General features: G+C 58.6%; 1 protein-coding gene across 1 annotated transcript; it reads right to left on the bottom strand.

The window, feature by feature from the left end:
- Positions 1–7491: 7491 nt before the first annotated feature.
- Positions 7492–12634, bottom strand: FOXS1 (forkhead box S1). Its single transcript, XM_035006059.1, has 3 exons — positions 12366–12634; positions 11627–11745; positions 7492–11393 (listed from the first exon to the last, which is right to left on the bottom strand). Exon 3 carries the CDS (start codon positions 8738–8740, stop codon positions 7748–7750), a length of 993 nt encoding a protein of 330 aa, XP_034861950.1. The 5' UTR covers positions 8741–11393; positions 11627–11745; positions 12366–12634; the 3' UTR covers positions 7492–7747.
- Between the last annotated feature and the right edge of the window lie 5 nt (positions 12635–12639).

Below are 12639 nucleotides of genomic sequence, written 5' to 3'. Positions count from 1 at the left end.
GGACTTGTGCTTACAGACAAGGGCCCCCCTGGCCGTGGATCCCTGCCCGCTTGCCCGCCTGCCCGCCCGCTCGGCACCTGCCAGCTGGGCCAGGCCTGTGGTTTCCTCTGAGTTCTCTCAGCACTGCTGGCCCCCACCCAGGCTGAGCCTCGGCCACACAGCGTGATGATGAGGGATGAGTCACAGCCGTGGGGAGGGGTGGGGGGGGTGAGGAAATGAGGTCCAGCCACAGCAGAGATCCAGGGCCTGGATCCAGCTGGGGAAACCGAGGCCAAAATGAGGAAAGCCCCTCAGCAGAGAGCAACAGCTGGGACTAGAACCCGGGACCCCTGACTCTCAGCACAGGTCTCAATTTCCTCCTCCATAATATGCAAATGACAACCTTGGCTCTGCTCTCCGCTGTCACTCCTAGGCCTTCGTGAAAGTCGCAAGATGGGATAGGGAGCTCATTCGCCCTATTTCACAGATGAGGAAACAGGTTCCGAGAGGGAAGGTAACTTGCCCGTGGCCACACAGCAAATTAACCTTTCCTAGGAAGGAAGCCCACCCAGAACCATGGAATAGGCCTGATCACTGCTTCTGTCCTATCACCTCCCAGGAGTGCATCTTGAAAGGCTCTTTTTGGTTTATCAGGGGCCTCCTTTGGCCTCCCCTGGTCCCTGGAGGTAAAGGATATAGACTCGACAATATGGGTGATGAAATGGGGGTTCAGAGAGATTTGTTCCTTCCAAGGGCCACAGAACACACGCAGGAAAAAGTCACGGTGAGGCTGAGTTTCTGCCTCTTCAAAGGCCTGGGCCCCGGCCCCGCTACCATCACTAGAACTCCCATCCCCAGTGGATACAGGCCTTTCAGGAAAAAGCTTTTCACCCGAGGAGCCATCCTGATGGAGGGAGTGAATCCATGGCTTTTTGGGCCAAGGCTCTGGGCTGTGTTTCTTCAAGTCCCGGGTACCAGGCTGGGAGCATCCCCTGCCCCTTGCCTGGTGTGCCCTACCCACCACGGGGCTTGGTTGTGGGCCCCTTCTGCATGGTGCCCATTACAATGACGACACTGCGATCTTCCCTGCAAGGTGCGTGGTGCCTTGTGGGGCCGGTGCCACCAGCTTCCCCTGCCCCGTGTCCTGGGCACCCCCTTGTGGGCTAAGAAGGGTTAACATCCTCAACGGGACAGCTCCTCCGGGCGGGTTCCAGCCCAGAAAGCGTTCCTCCAAGACTATTTCCTGCCTCTGGGCCTTGGCCAGGCCCACAGTGACCACCCCCATGGGTCTGAGGCCGCATCTGGTTTGGATTATGCCGGGCCTGGTGACGCTGCCTCTTCCTGTCTGCGTCCAGTGGCCTTGAATTCCACTGGCCACCTTGGACCCAACAGGGCAGTGGTGGGAAAAGCTTCGGCCAGTGACAGGGCGGCCCAAGGGTGTCCAGCAGCCAGGGCTGTCCCGAAGGATGTGCCTACCTGCCCCAAGCTCCCAGTCGCACGGCTGCCCAAGCACCTGTTCCTTTCGGCACATTAATGGCTGTTATTTACTGAGCACCGGGCCCTGTAGCAAGTGATTTCCATTTATGAACTCACTTTATCCCCACCCTATGAGTGGGTATTTTCATTAGGGATTTCATTAAGATGAGGAAGCTGAGGCTCAGGGAGTTTATGGACAAGTCCCTGAGTCCCCAGCCAGTACATGGTGGGGTCACGGTGCAAAGAAGGTGGTCTGACTTCTGACACGGCCCAATCATGTCACAGCTATTTGGAGAGTCCCTGCTCTCGGCCTGGCCCCAAGCTAGAACCCGGAGGTGAATTAGTCATGGTCCCCACCCTCAGGGAGCTCACACCCTCTGGAACCCCACCAGGTGGGAGCTTGGGGGTTAGGATGAAGCTAGAGAGACATGGAAGAAGACACGAACTCCTATTCTCTTTTCTCCCGTGGCAGAAGTGACATCCAAGCTGAGAGCAGTTGAGGGGCAGGCCTTTTCCAGATGGAGCAAGGACAGTGGTCCAGGCAGAGGAGATCGCATGTCCAAAGGCTGTGGCTAAGAGCAAGTTTGTGCTGGAGCCTCCCAGGATGGCTTTTACATATGATGAAGCAGGAAATCAGTCTGGAGAAGTTGGCAGGGGCCTCAAATGCCAGCCTGAATCGGGGCAATAGGGAGATATGGAAGGGTTTTGAGCAAAGGAGGCACATGGCCAGATGTGTGGTTTACAGGGATCCCTTGTAAACCAGCGAGGTCAGTGAGTGTGAGAGAGAGAGAGGCTGGAGGCAGGGAGGCCAGAAGGAGGCTGGGCCAGGTCTGCTTGAGCGGTTGAGAGAAGTAGGGGGATGAGAGGGAGACACAGGTCTCATGTGCCTCTAGGGGGACAGGCTCATGACAGAGACTGGGCTCAGGTCACACAGAACGGGGTTCAAATCTACTTATTTGCCCTCTCTGAGCCTCAGTTTCCTGTCTATAAAATGGGGGTAATTATCATACCTGCCTTGCGGGAACAATGCGTCACATGAGGGATAAGGATAGAACAGGTGGCCCAGGATGCTGAGCTTCTGTTTGTTCCACAACTATGTCTCCAGACCCTCCTGTGTTCCAGAGAGCACTCTAGGTGCTGGGGGGCAAGCAGCCAGGAGACAAAAGTCTCTGGCCTTGTGGAGCTTTATTTGAGGTGGAAAAACTCTGACCAGGCAGTAGTGAATTTAGAATGTGCTGGTGGGGTGGGTGGGGGCAGAGTCTGGGAGGGCTTCTCTGAGGACAGAGTTTGAACAGAGATCAAAGTGTACTCTGGGGGTTAGTAGAAGACTGTTCCAGGCAGAAGGAAGAGCAAGTGCAAAGGCAGTTTGGAGTGAGGGTAGGGCTAGGAGGACCCATACACAAAGCTGGACGGCCCGGGCCCCTAACTTGGGCTTTTGCTCTGAGTAGGTCACCGAGCTCCTGGGGGCTTCTCTGAGATTTAATCCATGGCGAATGGAAAGGGTGGGTGGCCATGACTTCATTCATCCACTCAGCAAACCTTTATCAAGGGCCTTCTGTGTGCTGGTTGCCGGGTTAGGGAAGTGGATACAATGAATAGGGCAGACCAACCCTTGCTCCCTGAAGCTTGCATTCAAAGTCAGAAACACAATAAAAAGTGAACACGCCTTGAAATGCATAATCCCACATTGCAGTAGGTGCCTGGTGGAGGAAACAAATAGGATGCAGGAGATGGAGACTAATCTGGAAGCATCTAATCAATTAAGGGGGTGAGGAAGTCTCTCTGAGCAGGTGGTACTTGGCCTCTGGATGTTGAGAAGTCAGCCAGCAGGGAGGGAGCATTCCAGGTGGAGGGGACAGCAACTGCAAGGGCCGAGAGGTGGAAACAGCACCACCAGGGAGTTGGCTGTCTTCAGGAGCAGGAGGGTCAGCCTCTCATTTGTATCCAAGACAGATCAGGGCTCCCTGAGGGCTGTGGTCAGGAGGAGGCAGGCACCACCAGGCAGGATTCTGGCTGTGTGACTAAATGGGCCTCTGGCCTGTTTTTAGCCTGGAACCACTTCCTTTGGCCCCACCAGCTGCCTCGCTGTCACCACCCAGTTACCAGTGGGGCAGGAACAGGGATTGGGCCCCTCTGGCTGTGCGGGGACAGAGGTTTGCCACGTGCAAAGGAAGGGGCAGAGCGACTGGGCTGAGGGTACCAGGCCCCCCAGCGGGGCTGTCGTATGTTCTGATATCATTCTTGTTGGCTGAATTGTACATACAGTGTGTGGGACGAGGTTTCCCCCATACCAGTCCTGGGGATTGACAACATTACCCCCATTTTACAGATGAAGAAAGCGATACTCAGAGAGGTGAGTCCACTTGCTCAAAGTCACACGGCAAGGAAGTGGAGATGTCAGGAATTGAACCCGAAGCCTGTCTCTGTAACAGTCTTCCCTTCCCCTCTATCCCCCCATCTTCTCCTGGGGAGTAGATCAGGTTAAGGGGACCTGCTCCTGGGACCCAACTTCTAAAAAATTTAAACACATTGCGGTTTCCTTGTGCCCGACTGGGTTCTAAGCCCTTTGCAAATATTAACTCACGTCATCCTCACAACAACCCCATAGACTCCCACTGTTAGTGTCCATATGTTATAGACGGGGAAAACACAGAGAGGGGAAGCAACTTGCCCAAGGCCACACAGCTAGGAAGTGACAGAGCTGGGATCTGAACCTAGGCAGCTGGGCTCCAGAGCTCCTGCTTTTAGCGCTGTACCTACTGCCCCCGGCAGATGGGAATCACCCGGGTGTCGTCGGGACAGGGTGTTTTGGCTGAAGACTGGATTGCTAGGTCCCATACACTTTCTGCAGGCAGACATGCCTCCCCCTTCTCCCTCACCGCTGTGGCTGCCTCAGAGTGGCCAGGGTCTCCAGGCCCCCGGCTCAGGCGCGGTCTGGGTGTGGGGAGTGTTGAGCTCTGGGCAGTGGAATGCCATAAACCGGGGAAGGAAGCGGGTGGGCGGGAGAGCAGAGGGAGATAAGATGTGGAGGGTGGAGGAGTCTGAGGAAGGCCCAGCCCTGCGGGTGGGGGTGGCCTCCCTGGGGGCAGGGAGAGCAGAGACCAGAGGACCAGCAGGTGAAGCTTCAGAGCCGCCAGACCTGGGCGGGAAGGGGCCGCCTCTGAAGGCAGCAGGCTCCCCTTTCCTGGAGCCCCACGTGACTTGGTACTTGGTGTAGAGGGGGTTCAGAAAATGGGCAGGAGATATTCCAAGAATCTGGGCTGCTGTGATTAAAAACTCTGGAATATTCTTAAATATCCCTGATTCTACCATGTTGGAATTTGATCTAGCCCACTCTGCAAGGCAGCTCTGCGTGCTTTTCCACGCTAACCCGCTGGGGACGAGTTGGAGGGGCTGGGATCCCCTCCTGGAGGCAACAAGCCTCCAGGGAGGAGGAGGGTCCCTGAGGCAGAGGCAGATGGGACAGCCCCTGTCCTCTAAGGGCTGCACAGTTAAGGTAGCGGAGCAGTTACCTGCTCCTGCTTTGCTGTGTGACCTTGGGCACATTGTTTGCCTTCTCTGGCCTTGGGCTCTCCATCTGTGCTAAGGTACTCTCTCTGGGTTGGCCCGGCTTAGGCATTCTGAATCTCTGCTAAGCACTGTCCACCCCTCCAGGTGGGGGTGGCCAGGCAGGAGCCACAGGGCGTCTGTTGGTCATGGAAAGAATGTGAGGGCAGGAGGCCCAGTGGGTGGGGTCCCTGGGCTGGGCAGCCAGCAGAGGGCAACATGAGATCATGGTGTCTGGGCCTCCTAGTCCAGCACCTCTGGGGATGGGATCCCCTCCAGGCAGTCCCCCATGTCAGACCCTCCCCTGGGACCCAGACTCAGAGTCAGGCTGCCCTTTCCCCAACCCCTGCTGGGCAAAGGGAGTGAAATCAGGGCCCAGAGAGATGGGCACTCAGCCAGGTTCAGACAGCGAGTTCAAGGCAGGCACTGAGCCCAGGGTGCCTGCTCTGCTTGGGAATTGGGACTGAGGGGACTTGTCTTCACTTCTTGACTATGTTGGGGGGTCAGAGAGGGACATGGAGAGAGGGCTCTGGCCCATAGCTGAGTCTGTGCACCAGCTGTGATTGATCCTTTTTGGTACGTCTCCTCAGGGCAAAGGGTGGGACGTGACTTCCTTTTCCCCAGGCCCCCACCCCAGTTCAGATGCCAAGCTCCTTAGAGGATGGCTGGAGCAGGATGCAGAGGTGGGGGCTCCCTAGTCAGGCCAGCCTCTCCAGCCTCCTACAAGCTCAGGACACAGGCTGGGAAGGGACTGGGGTCACCAGGTCTCCACAGGAATGCGCCACAGGGAACATTGCCCGGCAGAGGCCTCTTTCCCTGACCCAACTGAAAAAGAACACTTACCCCCCTGAATCTGTTTGTCCCTGTCTCTGTAACTATCTGTTTGTCTCTGTGCATCACACACACACACACACACACACACGCGCGCGCACGCACACACAGGCACACACCTTGGAACAAACCCACATAAGCATCTCCTTCCCCTCTCCTCACTCACGCCCCACTCACACAGAACTTCGCTCTACTCTTGGCCCATGAGGCTTCCTGCATGTGATGAGATGGGACAGACCCTCTCTTCTTCTCTCCATTGCTAGATGGATTCCAGGTTGGGGCCCGGTGTGCATGGTGGGGAGGGGCCCCACAGCTGGCCAGGCATTTTCCCAACCCCTTCCGGCCACAGTGAGCCCCGACCCTGCAGGTCCCCCCTCCACCCTGGCGGCTCTGGAGTCTGTGGGAACCAGACAGTTGGGACTGTCCAGCCGGGCTCGCTTCCGCCCAGGCCCCAGGGGACCTGCTGAGGGAGGAGGGAGCAGCAGAGACTGAAATCAGCACGGCTGCCTGCCTGAGTGAGGGCCTCTGGGGGGACTGGGCTGCCTGCCCGACCAAGGGGTCTCCAGCCCCCTGGGTGTCACCTCGTGGGACGAGAGACCCATCAGGCCCCTACACCAAATGCCAGAAAGGGGGTTCCCCCAGTATCCCTGGCCTCTTTCTTTTCTCCCTCTACCCAGGATCCAGATGGGGGTACCAAGGCTTCCAGAAGGAAGCCCTTTGTCTCAGCAACTCTGGGTATTGAAGGGTGTGGGGACAGGGAGGTTTCAGGTCCCTGAGTCTCTTCCTCTGATAGGGGCCATTAGTATACCCATTTCTCCTGCTTCTGCCCAAGGGGGGAGGCTAGAAGAGGCCAAAGGTCAGGGCTCAGTCACTTCTGATCTGTACCCAGGACAGCCACCCACTCCCCCGCAGACAGAAATACTTTCTTAAAGAGTCATCAGGAGGCCTTTGGAGAGCTGGGGGCTCAGGGAGATCCCTCATTCATGTGGGAAATGCAGACAAGGGGCCTGGTGCCTGCCTTTTGAGCCTCGGTTTCCCTGCCTATGCAAGGGGTCAAGGTGCCTTTTTTGTAATAGCGTTCCAGGATTCCACAAAAGCCCCTCCCGCTCTGGCGGTCGACACCAGCTCTGCTCCTACCCTGTGTGCCACCTCTGTGTCCTCACTCAGACTGCGGGACAGGGGCTGGGGGTATAGCTACTCATTTGCCATCTGGACCCCAAACTCTCTGAGCCTCAGTTTCCACCACTGTAAAATGGGGATAACATTCCAAATGGCACAGGGCTCGGTGAAAGGATATAGACAAGCCCAGGACAGAATAAATGCCACAAATGGTCACAGTTATTCTGACCACTTGTCATGGGGGAGGGAGGTGCTGAGTGACAGAGCTTGGGCCTGGAGAATTAGCCCCTCAGGCCAGCCCAGCTTCACCCCCTGCCGGGTGTCTCTTGGCTACACTCCTTTTCTCTCTTCCCTATTCCCTGCTCCCTCTTCCTCCACCTTCCTGGGAAACTCCCTGAGAAAGTCCCCAGCAGGAGAAAGCCTCACATGGGACATTTCCATCCAGGGTCCCCTGCCCCGAAATCCCCCAACCACAGCCACCGCACACAGAACCAGGCGTCCCGGCCCTCAGCCCCCAACCATCCAGGAAGCTGACCCTCATCCATCACACTGGTTTTATTGGCCCTGAGAGCCACAGAGTAAATCCCAAGGGGGCCCTGCCTCCCCTCTCCCTCAAGTCTGTCCGGAGGCGCCGAGGCTGGCTGAGTGTTCACTACTCCAATCTTGGCTTCCTGTCCCGGTCGTTGGCTTGTCAGGCCTGGGTCTCTTGAAATCTCCCCAGATCCTTGAGTCTGGCTCAGCCTGGAGGGTGTGGTTGGCAGGGGACCTGCAGGGACTGCCTGAGGCCAGGCTGGCTTCACTCAAAGAAGAACATTCCTGGTGTCCGGTATAGGCAGGGGGTCAGCCCCAATGGGTAGCTGGAGCCTCCCTGGACAGGGAAACTTCCTGCAACCCAGGGTTCCTTGGGGTCAGCTGGCAGGGGAAGCGGCGCCCGGAGTGAGGCTGGAGGGGTGGGTGGTGCCGGAGAGGGGGCTGCTGAGGCCAAGAGGTGCTCAAGGCCTGGATCAGTCCCCATGCAGAAATTCAGTGCCTGCAGCCGGCACGGGTAGCTGCTCCCGATGCCTGCCTCTGGGGTCAAGATGGGCGTGGGGGCCTTGCTAAAACCTTCGGCCTCAGAGAAGCCCGCAGGAAAGCCAAATGCTGGGCACGGGGAAGACGAGGGGGCCACAGGGAGCTCCCCCGGGCCTGCAGGCTTAGGTGTGGGCATCTCTTTGGGCTCCGTGGGCGGCCGGGGCCTGGCATCCGGGGTTGCTGGGCACATGCTAGCCGGCAAGGCCCCCACCAGACCCCCAAAGCTTAAGCCCTTGGGCTCGGGCAGCTCCGGTGGGAAGGGGCACGGCCTGCCAGTCACGGCGTCGGGGACTCCTGGATCCGGGCTGCTCCCTCTGAGGGGTCCACGACGTGCCTTGGCAGGGCCCTTGGCTCCCTCGGCACCTGCTCTCCGGGTGAAGCGTCGGCGTCGGCGCAGGAAGCTGCCGTGGTCAAACATGTCGTGGCAGTCAGGGTCCAGCGTCCAGTAGCTGCCCTTGCCCGGCTTGCGGTCATCGCGGGGCACCTTGACGAAGCACTCATTGAGTGACAGGTTGTGGCGGATGCTGTTCTGCCAGCCGGGCCTGTTGTGGCGGTAGAAGGCGAAGCGGCCCATGATGTAGCGGTAGATGCCACTGAGCGTGGCCCGCTGCCCCGGCGAGCTCTGGATGGCCATGGCGATCAGAGCGATGTAGCTGTAGGGAGGCTTGGTGGGCTCGGCCGCAGGGGCCAAGGGCCCGGGTAGGGGCTGCTGCTGCATGCTGGCCGGGGCTGGCGGCTGCCGGGACCACGGAGGGGCCAGGCACAGGCGTCCAGGCCCGGTGTCCGGCACAGCCTGCCCGGGCTGGTTAAAAGGCCCCCTGGCCCAGCCTCCCAGCCTGGAAAGGCAAAAAGGGGTGGGCCCGCCAGGCTGCCCTCCCTTCCTCCCTCAGCCCCCTCCCTGCCGCCAGGCCCGAGAGGGGCGGGCACGGAGGCCCGCACTGGGAAGCTGGGAGCCGCTGCTGCCGGGGTGAGGAAATAGGAGGGAGGACACCGCGATCCTCAGCCCCCACGTGCTGGGTGGTGGTGGCTGCGAGGGACAGCACAGGCAACCGAGCGAGACAGGGACAGAGAAACCAAAAGAGAGAAAGACACAGAGAGGTGGAGACATAGCAAGAGAAACAGTGACACGCACCGCGAGACAGAGGCAGAGACACACACGGAGAGACGAAGATGAGGCAGAGAGAACAGAGACGCACAGAGCCAGCCCACACGCACGCACCACCCAGAGAAAGAATCACTGAGAGAAATCAGTGTACAGAGAGAGAGTGAAAGAGGAAGATGCAGAGGGAGACACAGCACAGACACAAGGGACGAGGGCAGAGAGACAGAGAGAGGCACACTGAGGAGAGAGACTGGGCAGATTCAAAGGGGCTGAGCTGGAGAACTGGGGACCCCGGGTGGGAAAAGCCCCAGGGGTCCTCAAATCCCCGCCTCTAGCTCCCCCTTTTCTCCCCTCCTTCTTCCAGGCCTGAGGTCTACTTTCTCCTCCCAGCAGGGTGCAGCCCCTGGGGTCACACTAGCTCCCGGGCGTTTGGGGGCGGGCGCCACGGAGGTGGTGAGAACCGCCAAACCGCGTGTGCTGAGCTCCGGCGCCCTCTAGTGACTGGTGTGGGGAGGACAGCCATCTGGGCAGAGACATTCCCCCCCCACCTCCCAAGAGGCTTTTCAAGCAAGTCCCTGACTTTGGCCCAGCCTCAGTTTCCCATCTCTAAACTGGAGCTGGCGACTCTTCAGCTGTCCATACTGTGGTGAGGAGGCAACAGGCCCCCTTACACGGCATCCAGCACCCTCCAAGAGTCTAGCACAGAGTAGGGGTGGGGATGTGACTCAGGAACGTCACTCTGAACCGAGGCTACCCATCAGCTGCAGCCTTGGGCCTTGGGCCAGTGAAGCCTAGGGCAGTCAGGTCTTCCCTGTCATGCTCTCCCACCCATAAGTAACCAAGTCAGAGGACACCTACTGTGTACCACTCCCCATGTCAGCCTCCTGACAACTTGCCTTCTCTCTCTGCATTTACTCCTTGGACCAACCCTGCTCTACAGCCCTTCATGGCTTCTTTTGAATAGATGCAGAATCTACGCCTCAGAAAGTTTAAGTGACTTGCCTGAGGTCACACAGCTAGTGAATCACAAAGTTGGGATTTGAATCTAGTATTCTATAACTCCTTAACACCACCCTTTCTATAGGAGAGAAGAAGGGAGACAGGACAGTCACTGGACCCCCACTGGAACACAGGCTATGAACCCCAAGACAGCAGGGATGTGCTGTTTTGTCCAGCACTGGGCTGGAAGCCGAGTGGGTGCTCAATCAACGTTTGCTGAATAAATAAAAAACAGTGATCTGATTGACTTCTGTCCTTTGCCGAAGCATACAGCTCTTCCCCACCATAAAAGAGGCGTATTAATGTATCACTAACAGAGATTTATTATGTTGCCATCTGTAAGAGAATCTCTATAAAGTCAGAAATCAAAAAGGGAAACAAGGTCTGATATCTGGGGCAGGAAACAGTGAATTTCCCGCCAAGGCAAGTTGCCTTCATGGTTGAAGGGGCTCCCTTCCAATTCTCAAGGACTTCCTACAACTTGCAGTTTGCAAAGCCTCCGACATTAGCTTCTGCCCTAGGGCTGTGTTTGGGGCTCAGCCTGAATTCCTTCAAACACAGTATCTATTGGTGCTGGTGGTTCAGTTGTCAACCCCCAAACCCCCAGTTCAGGCCAAGTTTTCTGCTGTGGGAGCCCTCCCTGGCCACATAAGAATAGAGACTAGTGGCAGGTGGGAGGATGGGTCTGGAAACTCAGAGCCCCTTAGAGGCCAGGCAATTCTGTTACTGTCTGGCTTCTCTCTAATCCCTGAGGATCTAATTATCGGTAAACCCAGCTTTAAGCAAACCTTATAATGAATCAGTTGCAGGTAAAGCGGGCTTGCAGGTATATCACCACAGACCTGTTGGGCTCCCAACGAGAAATGAAGTCTTGTTTCTGCCCTAATTGCTGTTTCCAGAAGCTCAAGGTCGAGTTTGGTTTCCTCCTGACTTCCCAGGCCCAGCTGTGTGCCGTCCGCCCACGCGCTCCAGGGCTGCATCTCTGCCGCGGAGAGGTTGAAGGGCGCGGATCTGCTTCCGCCGTCCCCACTGACCTGGGCGATGGGCAGCCCCAAGTCCACGGGCAGGTCTGGGGTGGGGTCTGCACTCGCGGGAGCGGGGTGACTTCGGATGGTAGGAGAGGAGGAAGTGACCCTTTACTGCTGACTCAGCTGCGTGAGCAGGTGAGTGACGCCATCGGCGATGCTGGGCTGGGGACCTGCCACCGCTGGGATACCACCCTAGTGGTGCTTGAGTGCAGGAAGAGCTCGCTGGTGAAGACTGGCTCCACCTGTGAGGGTGGGAGGGGCAATGAACCAACTCTCTCAGCGCGCCACCCCCCCGTATGTTCCAGTGGGAAGTCACAGTCCCAGTGACAGTCCCCACCCTACAGGCACTTTATGTGCAGGGTCCTACAGACCAGAGGGTCATCGGGTTAGGAGCTGAGGACTGGAGGGAGTCGGTAAGGGGCTGTTGGAGGTGACTGAAAGGTGTGGCTCTTCGCTGGAGTGGGAGGTGACTCACGTGGGCCATGATGAGCCGCTCCTCGGGCTGGTCTGGGGGCCCTGGGTACTCCTCGCCAAAGCACAGACGGATTTGGTACTCGGGCTCCTGGCGACCATCCTGAAGGTGGGCACGCAATTCTACGGGCACCAAGACTGGGGGCTTAGGAGTCCCACCTGGTGCCCACCCTGTGCTTCTATCCCACGCCCCTGTCCGATAAGGCCACATCCCCATTGTGTGCCCATGCCCTATGCCCATTTCCACATCCCTATACCTGTCTCATGTCCCACATCTGTGCCCACTTCCAGTGCTCATCCCCTGTGCCTTGTGGTCCTATGCTCACCGTCACACCTTCACCCCCAGCCCATGTCCACTGCCATTCACCTATGCCTACCGAGTGCCCAGTGCCCTAATGCCCAGCCTACGCTTAGCGCCCTATGCCAATACACGTGCCCAAGTCTTATGCTCATGTCCCACACCCAATGCTCCAAGCCTGCCCCGTGCCTACACTCCCCATAACCTATGTCTCTATCTGTGCCCAGGTCCCCCGATGCCCACATTCGTTCCCACTCCTGGTGCTCGTGCGTCACGTCCTTTGTTTCAAAGTCCACCCCAAACCCAGAATGCATAAGCCCATCCCCCACCCCCCGTGCTCACATCTCATGTGCCCACTCCCCCCTGCTCCCGTGCCTTTGCCCACGCCCCTCGTGCCCAGCCACTCTGTCCCACGCCGCCAGCGGCCCGGCCGTCGCGCTCTTACCCTCGAGGAAGCGGCGCGTGTCGAGCAGTTGGCAGGTGCGCCCGCGCTCCGGCTTGTCGGGCGGCGCGCGGTGCGGGCGGAGCGGGCCCGGCCGGTACCGGAGGCCCCGGCACAGGCGCTCGGCGAGCACGCCCCGCCCCGGGTGCCGCCCCAAGCGCTGCAGCTCGCGGGCGCCGGGCTCCGGGAAGCGGACCTGCGCGAGGCGCGGCGGCGGCCCCAGCAGGCGCTCGGCCGCGGGGGCCGCCCGGGGACTCAGGCGGCAGCCCTGGCCGTG

This window comes from Mirounga leonina, unplaced genomic scaffold (genome assembly GCF_011800145.1).
Source record: "Mirounga leonina isolate KUSES-001 unplaced genomic scaffold, KU_Mleo_1.0 Mir_150, whole genome shotgun sequence".
NCBI classification, from domain to species: domain Eukaryota; kingdom Metazoa; phylum Chordata; class Mammalia; order Carnivora; family Phocidae; genus Mirounga; species Mirounga leonina.
The sequence above is the reverse complement of the archived record's forward strand: the minus strand, read 5'-3'. Positions and strand labels throughout refer to the sequence as shown.